General features: G+C 46.6%; 1 protein-coding gene across 3 annotated transcripts in view; it reads right to left on the minus strand.

The window, feature by feature from the left end:
- Positions 1-20,213, minus strand: part of LOC134573618 (FH2 domain-containing protein 1-like) — a 97,221-nt gene that overhangs the window by 32,499 nt on the left and 44,509 nt on the right. For all 3 annotated transcript variants that reach the window (XM_063433406.1, XM_063433419.1, XM_063433413.1), the window contains exons 3-6: positions 8,672-8,733; positions 8,088-8,190; positions 7,922-8,007; positions 2,821-2,921 (exon numbers count right to left, since the gene is read on the minus strand). In XM_063433406.1, coding sequence (XP_063289476.1) covers positions 2,821-2,921; positions 7,922-8,007; positions 8,088-8,190; positions 8,672-8,733 — 352 coding nt within the window. The remainder of the gene's footprint in view (positions 1-2,820; positions 2,922-7,921; positions 8,008-8,087; positions 8,191-8,671; positions 8,734-20,213) is intronic.

Genomic DNA, 20,213 nt, shown 5'->3' on the forward strand with positions numbered 1-20,213 from the left:
ACATATACAGACTCAGGCGGTAGAGAGGTGGTAGCCCTGCAGAAGCCGGATGTGCATAACCCAGCATCAGAAAAGGCTTGGAGCATCAGAAAAGGCTTGGAGCCCAAAGGGACCCAATGAAGAGGGCAAACCTTTACAGTTTACTTTTTTTTTTAAAGATACTTTGTATAACCATTTTTGTTTAAGCAAATACAAGAATATGTATGCTATAGAATGTTATTGTTTAAGTTAAATAAAACAATATAAGTTTTTCTCCAAATACAATATCACGATAGTAACTGCACTCCGTCCACAGAAGCTAAGAAGTGCTAAACTAGACTATAGGCCAACTGCTGCCCACCAGAAATCAATAACAGAGAAGATCCAGGCACTCCAATAACTTCAGGCACATTTAGTAGAACCCAAGGAACACGGTCAAGCTTGAAAAAGACCCAGTCCCCGGTCAAAAACAAATTGGGGCTGATGTGTACTGTGGTTGTTGCGGCCGCCCAGGAGTGATGGGAGTGAGCGCAGGACTTGTTTTTTCGAAATGTTGCAGTGTTTCATGGGTTCTAATCAATGTGACTAAAGCTATTGGAGTGCCTGGACCTCTTTGCTGTTTTTGGTTCTCCAAATACAAGTGATGAACCTATTAATCTGGAGATAGTTCACCTTGCAATATTGTCATCATTATCTACAAATTGTGTCAGTATATTTACACTGGCAGACATTTTGTGTTAAAATAAAAATTAAAAATGTATACTTTCCCCCCGTTACTCCCTACAAGGGAAGGACCCAGCCCGAAGTGCAGGGGTCCGTGGAGTAAGGATGTTGGCCTTCACCCCGGCCCGGGGCTGGAGAGAGGACGCACCTCGCCCCCAACAACCTGCCACCTATGTACCCACACCTGCTACACGAGCAACCTGTACCGCTCAAGGGATAGTGCGGGACAGCAGCTCATATGGAACCCGCTACCAGCTCACCTTCTGGACTCTCAACGGCAGCAAAGGTGTTTCACGCCATCCCCTCCACGCCACTGCTGCAAAGCGAGAAGCCACTAAACTGCTCACTTCACGGCACGCAGAGGGAGCCGACTCCCGGGCTAGAAGCGCACCTGTGATGAACACCACGGACAAGACACAAGCAGCAGCAAAGGGCATCGGCTAAAATAGGACTATCTTGGCTCCTCATGAGCGGGCACACCTCTATGGGGACAGTACGCATCCATCAGTGTGACCTGCCAGTCTCAGTTCTGAGGGACACTTCGGGACTTTTACTTTTCCGACCATGCCTTTATGCCTATTTTACTGTTGTATCTAGCTACTCTCATTTCTCACAGGCACACACTATTAGTTATAATACATACATCGACTTTTCAAACGGAAGTAAGTTAACACATACACCTATATATTCACACAAATTCCACTACTGTGGATATCGGCAAAAGCAATAAGTAACCGTGCCATGCCTTGTTATAATGACAGGCTTACTGAATACACACGTGACAACAAATGAAGCGATTACAGTCGCGCACAAGCTAGCATATGTTTAAATAAGATTTAATTATTTACCATAACCAGTCGAGCAATGGCAAGCATAGCTGGAGGTTGTTTATCGTATGTTTTAATTCTGTTCTGCTCCCGTCTACTCAATTTTACAATTGCTATTTTATACGTGTTAGTACCTTCTTGAAGACAGCTTGTCTAACATAAAATAAGCATTTACAGCTAACTGTAGGACCTCTAATAGGTTAGCATGTTACCTACCGGATCTTGTGATCCTTAGCCTGTATTTTCTAACTAAGGTTTTAACGACAAAAAACTAAAAAATTGAGGCACTGTAATTCAGGAAATGTCATTTACTCTTGCTGTATTGACCCTATACTGTAATTCATTTGACCGTTTCCTCCAATTTCTCTTCTGTATCCCATCTTATTTGCCTCTAATAAAAGAAAGATTGACAAAAAAAAAAAAAAAAAAAATAAAAAAAAAAAATGTATACTTTAAGTCACAATTAAAACAGAGGTGACTCCATTTTGTAACAAATCGCAAAGACAGACACATTTTTACTTCTCTGTACTCTATTCATTCAGCCATTAGCAAAGGAATGCGTCTATCGGAACACTGGCCAGAGATAAGATTCTCTTTCAAGATCTCATATCTGCAGCAGAAGGGGGTTGATAACGAAAAAACCCAGAAACACATATATAAATACATATATATCCACATATAACTAGCTATAATTATGTTTAATCATATATAAGTAGTACTAAGTTAATAATATTAGAATATTCATGGATATACTATCAATGAAGACATGTCATATTATTAAACTAATATAACGGAATGTGTACGAGACATGTATATATCACATGCTATCACTTTACTAACTATGTAGCTTCACACAAGAAAACCAAACACAGGATTACCACTGACAGATAACACTAAGTAATTCATTTTACTTTTTAAATATTAAGGATCTGATACAAAGTTCCATTGTAAGGAAGGGTGAAATTAAGGCTACACGTGTCAAAAACTAAATTAATGGCACAAAACCAGACACTAAGTCTGGTAAAAACTAACCAAAACGTTTTGAAGTCTGACAGGTTTCGATGGACGGTTATCCATAAAAGTAACCAAGATGATGTCAAAAGCATCATGAAATCAGTTTATACAAGGTGATAACTGGACTTCCCGACAAGAATTTCTTGTGATGTTATTGCACCTTTTAAAAGATGAGCCACATGTAACTCTAGTGGGCGGAATTTGCACCCCTAGTTCAGGGTGACACACGTGTAGCCCCTCTGGTCTTGACTTGCAGCTTGATTATAGGGTAACCCACCTGTAGCCCCTGCAATCTGGATTTGCACAGCCTGTTTCAGGGAGTTTAGCTGAGGGAAAAATTCTTCCTTTAGGATCATGACCTGGAGCCTCTGATGGAAACTGGAAGAAACAGAAAGAAGAACGCTTAGTGTTGATGACCTCCACCCTTTAGGAGAGGTTAACAGAGCAGTTGGGGGGTGGGTAGGAGGCAGTGTATATGTGGTACCAGGTGCATTTGCAAAGGTTCAATGAAACTTTTCATTCATAGATCTAAATGTAACCAGACAGAAAGTTTACATCCGTGAGTCATGTACATTCCAAAACTACAATTACTGCAATACTCCCCAAAACCCTCTGCTAGACTCCAGCTAGGCAAGAGACAGTCTCTCCTAGACAGCACTGTGACCGGAGAGTGTGTAATAAAGAGAACAAGTGCAGGCGTTGGATTACATAGACTGTCAGACACCAAGTATAGCGTCTCTCCAGTGTCCTTTGCCAAGATGTGTCACTATACACCACTCCCTCTAACATGTAAGCTCACTAAGCAGGGCCCTCAATCCCTCTGTTACTGTGTCACTATACCCCACTCCCTCTAACATGTAAGCTCACTAAGCAGGGCCCTCAATCCCTCTGTTACTGTCTCACTATACCCCACTCCCTATAGCATGTAAGCTCACTAAGCAGGGCCCTCAATCCCTCTGTTACTGTGTCCCTATACCCCACTCCCTCTAACATGTAAACTCACTGAGCAGGCCCTCAATCCCTCTGTTACTGTCTCACTATACCCCACTCCCTATAGCATGTAAGCTCACTAAGCAGGGCCCTCAATCCCTCTGTTACTGTGTCTCTATACCCCACTCCCTCTAACATGTAAGCTCACTAAGCAGGGCCCTCAATCCCTCTGTTACTGTCTCACTATACCCCACTCCCTATAGCATGTAAGCTCACTAAGCAGGGCCCTCAATCCCTCTGTTACTGTCTCACTATACCCCACTCCCTATAGCATGTAAACTCACTGAGCAGGCCCTCAATCCCTCTGTTACTGTCTCACTATACCCCACTCCCTATAGCATGTAAGCTCACTAAGCAGGGCCCTCAATCCCTCTGTTACTGTGTCTCTATACCCCACTCCCTCTAACATGTAAGCTCACTAAGCAGGGCCCTCAATCCCTCTGTTACTGTCTCACTATACCCCACTCCCTATAGCATGTAAGCTCACTAAGCAGGGCCCTCAATCCCTCTGTTACTGTCTCACTATACCCCACTCCCTATAGCATGTAAACTCACTGAGCAGGCCCTCAATCCCTCTGTTACTGTGTCCCTATACCCCACTCCCTCTAACATGTAAACTCACTGAGCAGGGCCCTCAATCCCTCTGTTACTGTGTCCCTATACCCCTCTCCCTCTACCATGTAAGCTCAATCCCTCTGTTACTGTGTCCACTATACCCCACTCCCTCTAACATGTAAACTCACTGAGCAGGGCCCTCAATCCCTCTGTTACTGTCACTATACCCCACTCCCTCTAACATGTAAACTCACTGAGCAGTGCCTTCAATCCCTCTGTTACTGTGTCACTATACCCCACTGCCTCTAACATGTAAACTCACTGAGCAGGGCCCTCAATCCCTCTGTTACTGTGTCACTATACCCCACTCCCTCTAACATGTAAGCTCACTAAGCAGGGCCCTCAATCCCTCTGTTACTGTCTCACTATACCCCACTCCCTATAGCATGTAAGCTCACTAAGCAGGGCCCTCAATCCCTCTGTTACTGTGTCCCTATACCCCACTCCCTCTAACATGTAAACTCACTGAGCAGGCCCTCAATCCCTCTGTTACTGTCTCACTATACCCCACTCCCTATAGCATGTAAGCTCACTAAGCAGGGCCCTCAATCCCTCTGTTACTGTGTCTCTATACCCCACTCCCTCTAACATGTAAGCTCACTAAGCAGGGCCCTCAATCCCTCTGTTACTGTCTCACTATACCCCACTCCCTATAGCATGTAAGCTCACTAAGCAGGGCCCTCAATCCCTCTGTTACTGTCTCACTATACCCCACTCCCTATAGCATGTAAACTCACTGAGCAGGCCCTCAATCCCTCTGTTACTGTGTCCCTATACCCCACTCCCTCTAGCATGTAAGCTCAATCCCTCTGTTACTGTGTCCACTATACCCCACTCCCTCTAACATGTAAACTCACTGAGCAGGGCCCTCAATCCCTCTGTTACTGTCACTATACCCCACTCCCTCTAACATGTAAACTCACTGAGCAGTGCCTTCAATCCCTCTGTTACTGTGTCACTATACCCCACTCCCTATAACATGTAAACTCACTGAGCAGGCCCTCAATCCCTCTGCTACTGTGTCACTATATCCCACTCCCTCTAACATGTAAACTCACTGAGCAGGGCCCTCAATCCTTCTGTTACTATGTCACTATATCCCACTCCCTCTAACATGTAAACTCACTGAGCAGGGCCCTCAATCCCTCTGTTACTGTGTCACTATACCCCACTCCCTCTAACATGTAAATTCACTGAGCAGGCCCTCAATCCCTCTTTTACTGTGTCTCTATACCCCACTCCCTCTAACATGTAAACTCACTGAGCAGGGCCCTCAATACCTCTGTTACTGTGTCACTATACCCCACTCCCTCTAACATGTAAACTCACTGAGCAGGCCCTCAATCCTTCTGTTACTATGTCACTATATCCCACTCCCTCTAACATGTAAACTCACTGAGCAGGGCCCTCAATCCCTCTGTTACTGTGTCACTATACCCCACTCCCTCTAACATGTAAATTCACTGAGCAGGCCCTCAATCCCTCTGTTACTGTGTCACTATACCCCACTCCCTCTACCATGTAAGCTCACTGAGCAGGCCCTCAATCCCTATATTACTGTGTCACTATAACCCACTCCCTCTAACATGTAAACTCCCTGAGCAGGGCCCTCAATACCTCTGTTACTGTGTCACTATACCCCACTCCCTCTAACATGTAAACTCACTGAGCAGGCCCTCAATCCCTCTGTTACTGTGTCACTATACCCCACTCCCTCTAACATGTAAACTCACTGAGCAGGCCCTCAATCCCTCTGTTACTGTCACTATACCCCACTCCCTCTAACATGTAAACTCACTGAGCAGGGCCTCAATCCCTCTGTTACTGTGTCACAATACCCCACTCCCTCTAACATGTAAACTCACTGAGCAGGCCCCCAATCCCTCTGTTACTGTGTCACTATACCCCACTCCCTCTAACATGTAAACTCACTGAGCAGGCCCTCAATCCCTCTGTTACTGTGTCACTATACCCCACTCCCTCTAACATGTAAACTCACTGAGCAGGGCCTCAATCCCTCTGTTACTGTCACTATACCCCACTCCCTCTAGCAGGTAAACTCACTGAGCAGGGCCTCAATCCCTCTGTTACTGTGTCACTATACCCCACTCCCTCTAACATGTAAACTCACTGAGCAGGGCCTCAATCCCTCTGTTACTGTCACTATACCCCACTCCCTCTAGCAGGTAAACTCACTGAGCAGGGCCTCAATCCCTCTGTTACTGTGTCACTATATCCTACTCCCTCTAACATGTAAACTCACTGAGCAGGCCCTCAATCCCTCTGTTACTGTCACTATACCCCACTCCCTCTAACATGTAAACTCACTGAGCAGGCCTTCAATCCCTCTGTTACTGTCACTATACCCCACTCCCCCTAACATGTAAACTCACTGAGCAGGGCCTCAATCCCTCTGTTACTGTGTCACTATACCCCACTCCCTCTAACATGTATACTCACTGAGCAGGGTCTCAATCCCTCTGTTACTGTGTCACTATACCCCACTCCCCCTAACATGTAAACTCACTGAGCAGGGCCTCAATCCCTCTGTTACTGTGTCACTTTACCCCACTCCCTCTAACATGTAAACTCACTGAGCAGACCCTCAATCCCTCTGTTACTGTGTCACTATACCCCACTCCCTCTAACATGTAAACTCACTGAGCAGGCCCTCAATCCTTCTGTTACTGTGTCACTATACCCCACTCCCTCTAACATGTAAACTCACTGAGCAGGCCCTCAATCCCTCTGTTACTGTCACTATATCCCACTCCCTCTAACATGTAAACTCACTGAGCAGGGCCTCAATCCCTCTGTTACTGTGTCACTATACCCCACTCCCTCTAACATGTAAACTCACTGAGCAGGGCCTCAATCCCTCTGTTACTGTCACTATACCCCACTCCCTCTAGCAGGTAAACTCACTGAGCAGGGCCTCAATCCCTCTGTTACTGTGTCACTATATCCTACTCCCTCTAACATGTAAACTCACTGAGCAGGCCCTCAATCCCTCTGTTACTGTCACTATACCCCACTCCCTCTAACATGTAAACTCACTGAGCAGGCCCTCAATCCCTCTGTTACTGTCACTATACCCCACTCCCCCTAACATGTAAACTCACTGAGCAGGGCCTCAATCCCTCTGTTACTGTGTCACTATACCCCACTCCCTCTAACATGTATACTCACTGAGCAGGGTCTCAATCCCTCTGTTACTGTGTCACTATACCCCACTCCATCTAACATGTAACCTCACTGAGCAGGGCCCTCAATCCCTCTGTTACTGTCACTATACCCCACTCCCTCTAGCATGTAAACTCACTGAGCAGGCCCTCAATCCCTCTGTTACTGTGTCACTATACCCCACTCCCTCTAACATGTAAGCTCACTGAGCAGGGCCCTCAATCCCTCTGTTACTGTGTCACTATACCCCACTCCCTCTAACATGTAAGCTCACTGAGCAGGGCCCTCAATCCCTCTGTTACTGTGTCACTATACCCCACTCCCTCTAACATGTAAGCTCACTGAGCAGGGCCCTCAATCCCTCTGTTACTGTGTCACTATACCCCACTCCCTCTAACATGTAAGCTCACTGAGCAGGGCCCTCAATCCCTCTGTTCCTGTGCGTCCAACTCGTCTGGTTACAAATACGTGTCCGTCAGTCCACCCATTGTACAGAGTCATGGTATTTGTTGGCGCTTTATGAATAATAATAATAATAATAATAATAATAATAATAATAATAATTTGAAGGGCCATGGATTGTTTCTTACCTTGGTACTTCCACCAGCAGGACTATAAACAGCTCTGGCTCTGATAGGCTGCTCCGATCTCCTTTAAAAGCTTTAATCTTTTTTACCTGGAGTAAAGGAAAGGGTCATTTTACATTCAGGTCCAGAAAAGAGTAACCGTTTCCTCAAAAAACTGCCCTGCTATTACCTCATCTTTCTCAGGCAGCAACCTTTCCAATTCACTTAATTTTTCAGCCCCAAAGTTGGACCCAACACCTCGTTTTATGTCATCGATCATCGTCTGCACAGGCCTGGAGACAAAAGAAATATAAGGGAGGGACGAGATAAAGTTTTATGGAGGGAGAATGGGTGCCAATAGGGTGTCCTTTTAGGAACACTAACCACATGCCCCAAAACACAGTAATGTCCGACATTGGAAGCTCTATGTCAGCAGCTCCCTCGGCTAATTCACAGTTTTCAGGTATTTACACAAAAGTGTGAGAAATAAAACTCACAAATTCAGCAGAGGCAAAAGCCACATATAATGGTAGGGGGACAAAAAGGGGTGGAACAAGAGGATTTTGTGGACTTTCAATTCAATGAGGGTCGGAACAATATCGGGTGGGAGTGGGAGGCTGTATACATCATAACCACTTCAGCAGATCAAAGTACTTACGGTGCCTTGAGCGTCAGTTGTTTACTCACCATTTAGCAGAGATTCTCTGTGCCTGCAGTGTTCCTTAAGGATCACAGTGTGAGTGCTGGAGGATTATGGTAAATTAAAGAACGTACCTCTTAAACTGCTTTAGAAAGATCCCAAGGTTCATGCTTCTCTTAGCATCCAGTAGACAAACCTACAATGGGCAGAAGTAGCAGAGATTTGTGGTGGGCACAGTCCGAGTGCAGATATACATGTATAATGGTACACAGCTAACATGGTCCAAGGGCAAAACAAACGTTTCCCTAGGTCCTTCTCATTGTGTAAAGACATGGCATGTTAGATAGTGTGATTAAAGGTTAGTGATAGATATTCTCTTTCATGAAGGAATTAAGAATAGTAATATTAATAATAACAAGAGGCAAATAGTTTGCATGAAGCCATATTGAAAATATCAACCAATCAAGAATCAGAAAGACAAACAGGCAGAACACAAGAATTTACAAATTTAAATTCACTCTGAAAATAAAGTGTGAAGGTTATTAATGACAGGATATACAACACCCTTCCAATTTCTTAACTTCATCATCTTAACCAGAGAAAAAACAAACCAAATACTAAATGTTCATTGGAAATGCACGCAATAATATAGAATAATAAAAAAACAATATAACCTTCTAAACAATAAAAAAAAAAAAAAAAAAGAGTAAAAATCAATATTTAGGATAAACAAACAAGTTGGAAAGAGAACCCCAAAAAATATATATCCACGAGAGAAATATTTGCCTCCTGTCATTACTAAAACTGGGATTATATCTTCACGACAGCTAGACTAATCTTCAATTGTATAGTCAATAGTAAAAAAAAAAACAGAGCATTGGTGCACTGCCCAGAGTAAAAATCCACAAAGGGCAGTGTTACGGTTACCTCCAAGCTAGCTGAAGGCTGGACCGCTTGGATGTTCTGGTTCCCGAGTGTGGAGAGAGAGAAGCGCCGTTCCGTTCAGCATACCACAAGAATCCTGCGAATGTAAAGCAATCCCACTAGCTATCGTACAGCTAGGATACCCTTGTTCCCACAAAACGAGTCGAGGCTGCGATTTGTGGGTCAAAACTAACTGGCTTTAATGGCACACAGGCATCGCTATTTATGCAAAACCCAAGGTCCGGGGACAGCCCCCCATGGACCTGATGGGATTGTAGCAGTACTTACCCTCTCCAGGGGCCGGCCGGGGTCCTCTCTTCTCGCCGCGCGCGGTCATGCTCCTGCACGAGCCACGCGCGGCTCATCCAACGACGATATCAGGAAGGCGGGCAGTGACCTCGAGAAGCGGTCACATGTCCCGCCTGACACTAAGAGCGCGTCTCGGGCGCGCTCTTAAGGGGACAGTGGGAGACAAAATTAGAATCAGTCTCCCATTGGCCCCTGTCATGCCACGTTCCCCATACACTCACGTTTTGGGGGCATGGATATAACAGGGGCCAATCAAAGTGAACATTAGGGTATTTATACTCACCTGTTTCCTTTGCACCTTGCCCTATCGTGGTTTCTGTTCAGTTCCCTTTAGTGCTTGTTTCGTTCAGTTGGTTTTTTGGTGCTTGACCTTGGCTTTGTTCCTGACTCCGTTCTCTCTTTATCCTTGCTTTTTTATCTGCCGGTTTGTCCTCCTGTGTACCAGTCCCCGGCTTGTTCTACTTTACGCTGTCTCTCCGTTCCCTTGACCTCGGCTTGTTCTGGACTCGGTCTTTTCTTGTATTCGGCTAAGTCCGGCCATTCTAAGGTCCGGTAAGACGAATCCTGTTTTCTTGTCTCTTGACTATCTGGACTATTCCTGCGTGTTAGGGTATATTACCGTGACAGGGATACAGGGACAATACAAACAGTTGATCAATGACATTACAGTGTATCATTTGAAATGGTCACCACCCAGCTTGGAGATAATGACTAACGGTTATGGCAATTTAATTATCTCCAAGCGCCCCAAATCCCACGTTTTATTGTAACAGATAAAACAGTATAAAAATACATAACTATAACATTTTAATAGACACATATTATATTCCACCATTCGTTGGATAGCCCAGATCTGAGCGCAGCAGATACGCGAATAGCGCTCAGATCTCACGAACGGTATAGCCAGTCTCTTCAATACAAAGTCCTTTCGTGCCTTTTTGTCCCGAACACCAGATGGCAGCCATGCTTTTAGGCTGGTGAATAGAGAGCGGGACCTGGCCCTAAAACCCCTGGAGCGGGTAGTGGATGAACAATTGCGCGAATACCGCTCAGAGGATGGTTGTCCCATCCCTTCGAACAGAACAGAGACCACAGACTCAACGTTCTAATTGGGGCCACACGCCCGGGTGTAGGTGGTCCTCGTTCGGGAGTCTTTTGGAAGTTTCAGTTCGGTGAATTATTACCCGAACGAGGCCACCCTGAGGCAGTCAATTAGGCTTGCAGACTGCAGCTTCCCGGTGGTCAATTGGAAGCACGCTCTGCGTTCGGTTGTTTTAAAGGTGAAAAAGGTTAAGTGGTGGCACACGCCAAGGGCCGGGTGGTCTTTTGTTCGTATGCACGAATACATAGTCCTGACTGTTCGTGTAATGTGTTTTATACATTATAACTACCGAAACAGAGTATACGGTAAAATAAACAGTGTAATCCCGTAACAATCTGTAGAGTGCCCGTAACAGGCAGCAGGGCAACAGTGCGAAGGGGTGTCTGTAACTGCCCTGAATAAAGGGGGTAACCCTACTACAATAACCACTTATAGATCAAAACTGGAAATACCTCAAGTATAATAACCCACCTAAGGTGGGGAGGGCAGTGAATATAAAATCAACCTATATATTACATGAGTTACAGATAAACCAAAAAAATCTAATAAGTACAATACCCGAGGGGGGAAAGCCCTAACCTTTATGTACAGGGTAGCCACAGGCTGCCAGATAAGGAAGGGTAAATTGGGCTGAGAGAGATCAGTGGGGAATATGTATGGTGATCGCTATATGAGCTGTGTCTGCCAGAGGCTGAACTAAAGCCCAAGATTAAACTCTTTTAAATACTATAGAGTCACCAGATACCTTATATCTGTGTGTTGGAGAGAAACACAATGGTGTAGTTAAGTCCCCAAAACAGGGCTAAAAAATACTAATAGCAGCTAATGTTCCTGTCGTTGATGCTAAAGGTGGCAATACACAGTATTAAGAACTAAGGGTATAGAGACTTTTGAACAATTAATTTTTTTCTTTGTGGCCATGTTTTGTTTTAAGATTGTGCCATTCTGTTATAACCTACAGTTGAATATGAACCCATTAATAAAATAAAATAAATGTGTTTTGCCTGCTCACTCATGTTTTCTTTAAAAAAGGTACATATATTGACAAATCTCCAAGGGTATGCAAACTTTTGAGCACAAATGTTTCTCCTTAGTCAGCTCCGACAACTTGTTGGATTTGGTTCCGCCCAGCCGGTTTATGTATCTCATAGCCGATATGCTGTCCATGTGTTGGGCCACCTGGCTAGGATACCGGACTCCCCAACCATCCACCTCCTCTGGAAAGACGATTACCACTATTTACCTAACCCTCTAGCTGTGCCTCCCTGCTCATAATCCCCTTTTGCCAAAACAGCATCACCTATTTTCCACCAGAGGGCCGCCAAGGTATGTGCACTTGGCTGAGAGCAACCATGAACTCTCCTGGAACTCAAACGGATCGTGGGGCTACTGCGATCCGCTAAAACTTTGAACAGAGCGCTCACAGTCCCAGGACAATCTTTCAGCACGCTTTTTGGATGGCCACTTAGGACTTGGGGGAGCTACTTGTATTTGCGGAAAGCGCTGCATTTTAAGGTGACCGGGAAGCTCTACCCAGCACCCTGGAACTCTGCGCCGGATCGGAGGCTAACTGCTTCCCGCTGAACTTTGGACTTCCACCTAATTCAGACTAGCCAGGTCTGACCTGGGTGCTTTTCGGACAGATTGGGTGCGCCAGAGGCTTTTCTGAGGATCTATTTTGAATCCTAGAAACTATCGATTGAGACAGGACTGATTTGTCCATGTTGACCAGATATCCCAAATGCCTCTAGAGAGTTTGTGGTGTAAATGGTTTGATCGCAAAGGAACTGAGTGTGATTGCCGAACAGCAGGATATTGTCTCATTATGGATAGTAAACAGGCCATTACCAATTTTAGTAGTTTGGTGAAGCACCAGCCCAAAGGTGAGACATATGAATGGCCGGAGGGCGTCCTTCCTCCAGAATCTGAGGAACCTGTGGGCGTGTGGATTCCTCCTGCCCCTGGGGAGGGAGGTAGACTAACTCCTCTCCTGGGTTGCAATCTGCCACTGGGACGGAAGCTGGCTACCTTTACTACTTTTCGCAGGGTTACAATTTGCCAACACAAAGACACCCCATAGGGTAATGTGACTCATTTTTAATGCTGTTATAAACACCTACACATGGTATAGAGGATGTGTGTGACGCCAGTCACCATCACCTGGGGTTTCACATGGACACTTTATGTAGGACCCTGGACTACTCCTATGCCTGAGTCACCCTGTGCCTATTATTGGTGCACGGTGTGTAGAATGTGTTTATTGTTAAATGTTTTGCCTGCTCTCCTGTTCTGCTGATGATTGCTGCTAACTAGGTGGATTTGGCTATAGAGTCTGTAGAGCGCCCTCTGTTGGTAGCAACAGCAATATGCACTACCTGAATAGCAAGGTTTGGTAATTTCCATATTCTGGTAGATTTGCATATTGCCAATACTGCAGGCAGGAGAGATATTTTGTGTTAATTGTCTTCCCCACCCCTTTATAAATATATTGTGTTATAATAAATTGCTGTATGTTGTCTGCTGATGATTTGATTATTTGTAATTTTATGTAATAGAAGAACTGTGTCCCCTGCGTGGATTTTCTTCAGGGAGAGAAGAGAGGGAGCCTGATCGCGATCCCGACAGGGCGAGAAGAGAGGGAGCCTGATCACAATCGCGACAGGGGGAGAAGAGAGGGAGCCTGATCGCGATCGCGACAGGGGGAGAAGAGAGGGAGCCTGATCACAATCCCGACAGGGGGAAAAGAGAGGGAGCCTGATCGCGATCCCGACAGGGAGAGAAGAAAGGGAGCCTGATCGCGATCCCGACAGGGAGAGAAGAGAGGGAGCCTGATCGCAATCCCGACAGGGGGAGAAGAGAGGGAGCCTGATCGCGATCGCGACAGGGGGAAAAGAGAGGGAGCCTGATCGCAATCCCGACAGGGAGAGAAGAGAGGGAGCCTGATCGCGATCCCGACAGGGGGAGAAGAGAGGGAGCCTGATCGCAATCCCGACAGGGAGAGAAGAGAGGGAGCCTGATCGCAATCCCGACAGGGGGAGAAGAGAGGGAGCCTGATCGCGATCCTGACAGGGAGAGAAGAGAGGGAGCCTGATCACAATCGCGACAGGGGGAAAAGAGAGGGAGCCTGATCGCGATCCCGACAGGGGGAGAAGAGAGGGAGCCTGATCACAATCGCGACAGGGGGAAAAGAGAGGGAGCCTGATCGCAATCCCGACAGGGGGAGAAGAGAGGGAGCCTGATCACAATCGCGACAGGGGGAAAAGAGAGGGAGCCTGATCGCAATCCCGACAGGGGGAGAAGAGAGGGAGCCTGATCACAATCGCGACAGGGGGAAAAGAGAGGGAGCCTGATCACAATCGCGACAGGGCGAGAAGAGAGGGAGCCTGATCGCGATCCCGACAGGGCGAGAAGAGAGGGAGCCTGATCGCGATCCTGACAGGGGGAGAAGAGAGGGAGCCTGATCGCGATCCCGACAGGGGGAGAAGAGAGGGAGCCTGATCGCGATCCTGACAGGGGGAAAAGAGAGGGAGCCTGATCACAATCGCGCCAGGGGGAAAAGAGAGGGAGCCTGATCGCGATCCCGACAGGGGGAGAAGAGAGGGAGCCTGATCGCAATCCTGACAGGGGGAGAAGAGAGGGAGCCTGATCGCGATCCCGACAGGGGGAAAAGAGAGGGAGTCTGATCGCATCCCGACAGGGGGAAAAGAGAGGGAGTCTGATCACACCCTGACAAGGGGAGAATAGAGGGAATCTGTGTGGCAGTCTGTCAAGGTATCACCGCCATGGGTACCCTTTTCCCATAATAATACACCGATAATCCAGGTTAAAATATCGCCGGTATCGCATAACCCCCCACACACGAGCCAAAGCTTAATTTCTGGGGTAAGACGGATTTTAATGGAGAACAGGCATCAAATTTATACAGTCAGTAATCTCCTCCTCTGAACCTGGGAGATAATTGAGTCAGAGACTGCACTAAACTCAATTATCTCCAGGCACAGAAAAAGGTACAATATTACACCACCACAAAAGTACCTCCAACGTACATGGAAACCCCACAAAAGTTACATCCCTGGGTATCCTGGATCTGGGTGAACAATATATCCAAAAATCAACCAGATCCGTTCGGTAGTTTGCAATCGGCACCGCAGGGAAGATCTGACCGGTCTGCCACGAGGTTGAAGCCCAGAAATAGTTCCATGGAAATTGTGGCAAAATCCGGGCTCTGTTCAAAAGGTTTTGCACGAAAACCACATAAGACATAGTCAAGCTGGTTCATGGAGAATGCTACCTGTGTTCAGCATTCTGGAACTCCTGAACGCCGTTCGTCTAGGTGAATGAGAACGAGAATGGGGAGTAGATCCATAGAGACTGGTGTTCGTGAGAATGCCTGGCCGAAATGAGTTCCAGGCACTCGATGACCAGGTCCTGCTGACAGCGTTCAGGAGACAAGATGGCCGCCATCCATTGTCCCCAACCATGTGTATTCGTATGTACGAAATTGTGGCAAGATACAGAACGTGTATTCGTATGTACAAAATGTTGACAAGATGCATAACGTTCTATGTTCTAATAGGTCTCTGGGGTGGTCTTGGTTTGAGAACCGAACAAAATAACGAACCAAACTGGAACATGATTACAAACTAAGGGAAATAGCCGAACAGTGATGGTGTATTCCCCCACAGTCTGATCACATCCTGACAGGGGGAGAAGAGAGGGAGTCAGATCATACGGAGCAGACTCTGGTGTGAGGTTTCTCTCTCCGTCTGATTTCTGTCAGTGTAGCAGTATGAAGCAAAGCTGATGGATCTGTAGACAGATCCAGAAGGAATAATCAGCGCATTTGGGATCTCTCTGAAACTATAGCGCCAGCCTCACTCTCAGCTTTTCTCTGGAAACTCTTCAGAATCGTGACATTGGATATACAAGGTTGCTTCTGGACATATGATATATAAACCCACACACAGCAGACAGCATCCCTAGAGATGTCCTAATTATGGTGCATTTTTATCATATAAAAAATAATTCTACGAAGCAGCAGAGCGCAACAAAAAGGTTTAAACGCCGACTTTAAACATAGCAAGATATATGCAGATTTAAAAAGAAGATATAAAAAAGTGAGAATAATCCCTAGCTAAGTAAACAAAGGGTTATCTTAGGCAGCAAGCACTGTAACGTAAAGGGGATTCCCTTTACACCCCATATGATAAGCACAGGCAAATAAAAAAGAAAAACTGTTGCGCCAAATGACAAACATAGTATAACAGACAATTATGTAGAAATTCCAACAGCATATAGTTCACAATTTTCTGTATCAAATATTCTTGCTTCTGATGAGACTTAGAGCTATATCTATGGGTGCAAAAAAAAAAAAAAAGCAGAAAAAAACGAAACCAATGGTGCAGACTAATATACAGGGTGAAGCACAGACACCATAAAATGTGTGAATGCCCACTCACATTATCTGGAGCTTTGAACCAGCTCCAGCATGGATGGCGAGCAGTGGTTTTTTTCCCACTTGTGAATCAATAGGTCTTTTGAGCAACAGCCACTGGTGACCAGTGATAAATGTGCAGTAATTCTTAAAAGAAACAAAAATGAACAATAATGTTATATTGTAATCCAACTTGAGACATATGATGAATAAGAAACACACTCACAGGAAAGGAGTTTACATCTTAAGCTCAGTGTTCCAAGAATTAATGCACATTTACCACTGGTGCTATTATGTGAAGACTTTAGCCAAGTTTTAGATCCTAGCCTTCACACTATAGTTCAATTCTCACCTCCTAGGCATAAAGTGTTGAAATCCCAATGCAAGTTATATGCAAAGTTCTTGGTTAACTATGATTTAGAAGATATATGGTGCACACTGAATCCAATACTTCTGCAATATCCATAATTTTATAACATGACAGGAGGCTTCGTATTTGCTTAAGTCTCTCTTTACTAGAACTCCACAGCAGCACATTAACATAGAGAGAAACAACCAATCAGAAAAAAGTTAGGAATCCATAGAAGTCCCCTCCCAACCAACAGCTCCACCTCCAGCACAGGTCAGGGTACCACTTCCTCCTGCTCTTGTGGGTGGCTATAGGATTTTTATTATATTATATATTATATATTCTATGTTGTAGCGGCACCCCGGTGTAGTAGGGGGTTACGCCGCCAAGAAGGTGTCCTTTCCCCCAAGAATGAAGTCAGCTGCAGCAAACACGTCCCAAGAGGATAAGAATCAGCTAGTAAATATCCCCTCCAAGCACGAGACGAGGCTCTGCGTTGAGGGTTGAAACAGGAATAATCATTTATTTTGCAGTCAGGGCTTTTATGCCGTACAAAACTCCTCCCCACATCCTGGGGAGATAATACATTTACAGTGGGAATCCCTCCCACTGTACATGGCAGAATATTATACCAGTTATTACACTTTTAATAACACACACAATATTTAACTAAAACGTAATATACTTGGTGCACTAGTGAACGGAGATCTAGGGGAACAATATATATGAAAATCACCTAGATCTGATGAGCCGTTCGCTAGATACACGTTCGTACCATTTACACGAAAACCACATTAAATAGACTGGATCTCTCTCGTGGATATGATGTCCCTTGTTCGGTACTTTGGTCCTGTCGAACGGCATAGAAGTAGTTCACCGGAAAAGCATGCATTCACCGTGTGGAGAACTCCATAGTGTTCGTCTATTAGTTCGTGCGGTCAAAATGGCCGCGACCCATTGTTCTCCCCACGTGTGTTCGTGCATGCGAATCCAGACCACCTCGTTGTCGGTCGGTAGTTTTGAAGTGTCTGCTTGTTAACTGAAGTGTGGAAAAGGTCAGTAGGTTAACAAGCAGCACACTTCTTTACTGGGTGGTCCGCCGTTCGACAGTTTGTTCGTATAACGTACAGTTCCAGAAATAAACGAAATCCAGTAACCAAACGGGAAGGAAAGCAATTCTCCAGAGCAATATCTCTCACTCCAAAGGGGTCTGTCACATATGTTATTACATATTCTACCATATTTCTGTGGATTGTCTTTGGAGGTATTGTTCTTTCATTTGGCTCACCCGCTGGTTTTCCGTTCAGTTTTTCCCTCTCCTTTTGTCTCCCTGTCTACTCCCCCTTCTTTAACTGACTGTCCACTTATTCTGTTCTTTGTTTTACCTGGCTAGGTTTAGCTTGGGAATTTCGGGAGGCTGACTGTTGGGTTGCCTCCTCCGATCCCCCCGAGCTTCAGGACCACGGAGAATGTCACGATCCCACGCGAGTCCCCGTCGGCCGGAACCCAATTCACTGCTGCCTCACCATGATGCCACAGAGCCGCAGCCAGCTTTTGCCGCAGTCAACGTGCATCCGGACTGGTGGAGGAGGGCACGGATGCTTGCGACCACTCCCCCAGTCATAGAACCCCTCCGTGGGAGGTATAGATCCAAGGGGTTTTCCTTCTGGTGCCAGGGGCGCGTAGTGGGGCAAGGGCCTACTCCCAGACTGGTCTGGGCCTGGATACAACTTTGGAAGGCCCTACCATTCTAGGGCCTAGTTTGTGCCTCCTAGGCACTGTGAATTGTATTATCTACACAAACCTGACTGTTTTTGACGACTATAGAAGACAAGCAAGAATATGATTGTGTACTGTTGATTCCCTGCTTGGATCTAAGATCTATGCTTTTATCTACCAGTTGTTACACTCCACTGTAGAAGATATATTTACTATTGGAGTGAACCCCCTATATGCACCTGGTGGATTTCTACTCTGTATTGGGAAAATACCCCACACACACATTGGTGCTCCGCTCTGCTGTCTTAATACAGCGCAAGTGATTTGACCAGGGACGGTCATACCGTTCTGTTAACGTTGCCAGGTTTGTGATATCGGCTGCTCATTTACCCCTTCAAGAAGCTCCCATTGGTCAGGACCAATTGGTATGTAGGCTCCTCAGAGGCATCAGACTGTCACACCCGCTAGCACCTAAGTACAACTTCCTTTGGGATGTACGCATGGTATTGACCTTCATCCAGGACTGGCCACATAATCAAGAACTGTCACTACGACAGTTGTCGGCCAAGTTTGCACTACTCGTGTCTCGTCTCATTCCGTGGTGTTTTCCGATGTCCGGGCGTTAGACATCGACGCAATCAATTTTTCTCCGGAAAGGGGTGACTTTCTCGGTGTCTACACTTACCAAGTCAGATTTGACGGCTATTTTTTACCCATATTTCCACGAGGCTCCTGAACTCTGTGTGGTGGCTGCTATATAGTGGTTACGACTCCGCTTCGTGATTCACGATCCAGACATCTACTGGAAAAGAGAGGGAGCCTGATCGCAATCCCGACAGGGAGAGAAGAGAGGGAGCCTGATCGCGATCCCGACAGGGGGAGAAGAGAGGGAGCCTGATCGCAATCCCGACAGGGAGAGAAGAGAGGGAGCCTGATCGCAATCCCGACAGGGGGAGAAGAGAGGGAGCCTGATCGCGATCCTGACAGGGAGAGAAGAGAGGGAGCCTGATCACAATCGCGACAGGGGGAAAAGAGAGGGAGCCTGATCGCGATCCCGACAGGGGGAGAAGAGAGGGAGCCTGATCACAATCGCGACAGGGGGAAAAGAGAGGGAGCCTGATCGCAATCCCGACAGGGGGAGAAGAGAGGGAGCCTGATCACAATCGCGACAGGGGGAAAAGAGAGGGAGCCTGATCGCAATCCCGACAGGGGGAGAAGAGAGGGAGCCTGATCACAATCGCGACAGGGGGAAAAGAGAGGGAGCCTGATCACAATCGCGACAGGGCGAGAAGAGAGGGAGCCTGATCGCGATCCCGACAGGGCGAGAAGAGAGGGAGCCTGATCGCGATCCTGACAGGGGGAGAAGAGAGGGAGCCTGATCGCGATCCCGACAGGGGGAGAAGAGAGGGAGCCTGATCGCGATCCTGACAGGGGGAGAAGAGAGGGAGCCTGATCACAATCGCGACAGGGGGAGAAGAGAGGGAGCCTGATCGCGATCCCGACAGGGGGAGAAGAGAGGGAGCCTGATCGCAATCCCGACAGGGGGAGAAGAGAGGGAGCCTGATCACAATCGCGACAGGGGGAAAAGAGAGGGAGCCTGATCACAATCGCGACAGGGCGAGAAGAGAGGGAGCCTGATCGCGATCCTGACAGGGGGAGAAGAGAGGGAGCCTGATCGCGATCCTGACAGGGGGAGAAGAGAGGGAGCCTGATCGCGATCCCGACAGGGGGAGAAGAGAGGGAGCCTGATCGCGATCCTGACAGGGGGAGAAGAGAGGGAGCCTGATCACAATCGCGACAGGGGGAGAAGAGAGGGAGCCTGATCGCGATCCCGACAGG

This window comes from Pelobates fuscus, chromosome 1 (assembly GCF_036172605.1).
Source record: "Pelobates fuscus isolate aPelFus1 chromosome 1, aPelFus1.pri, whole genome shotgun sequence".
Lineage (NCBI taxonomy): Eukaryota > Metazoa > Chordata > Amphibia > Anura > Pelobatidae > Pelobates > Pelobates fuscus.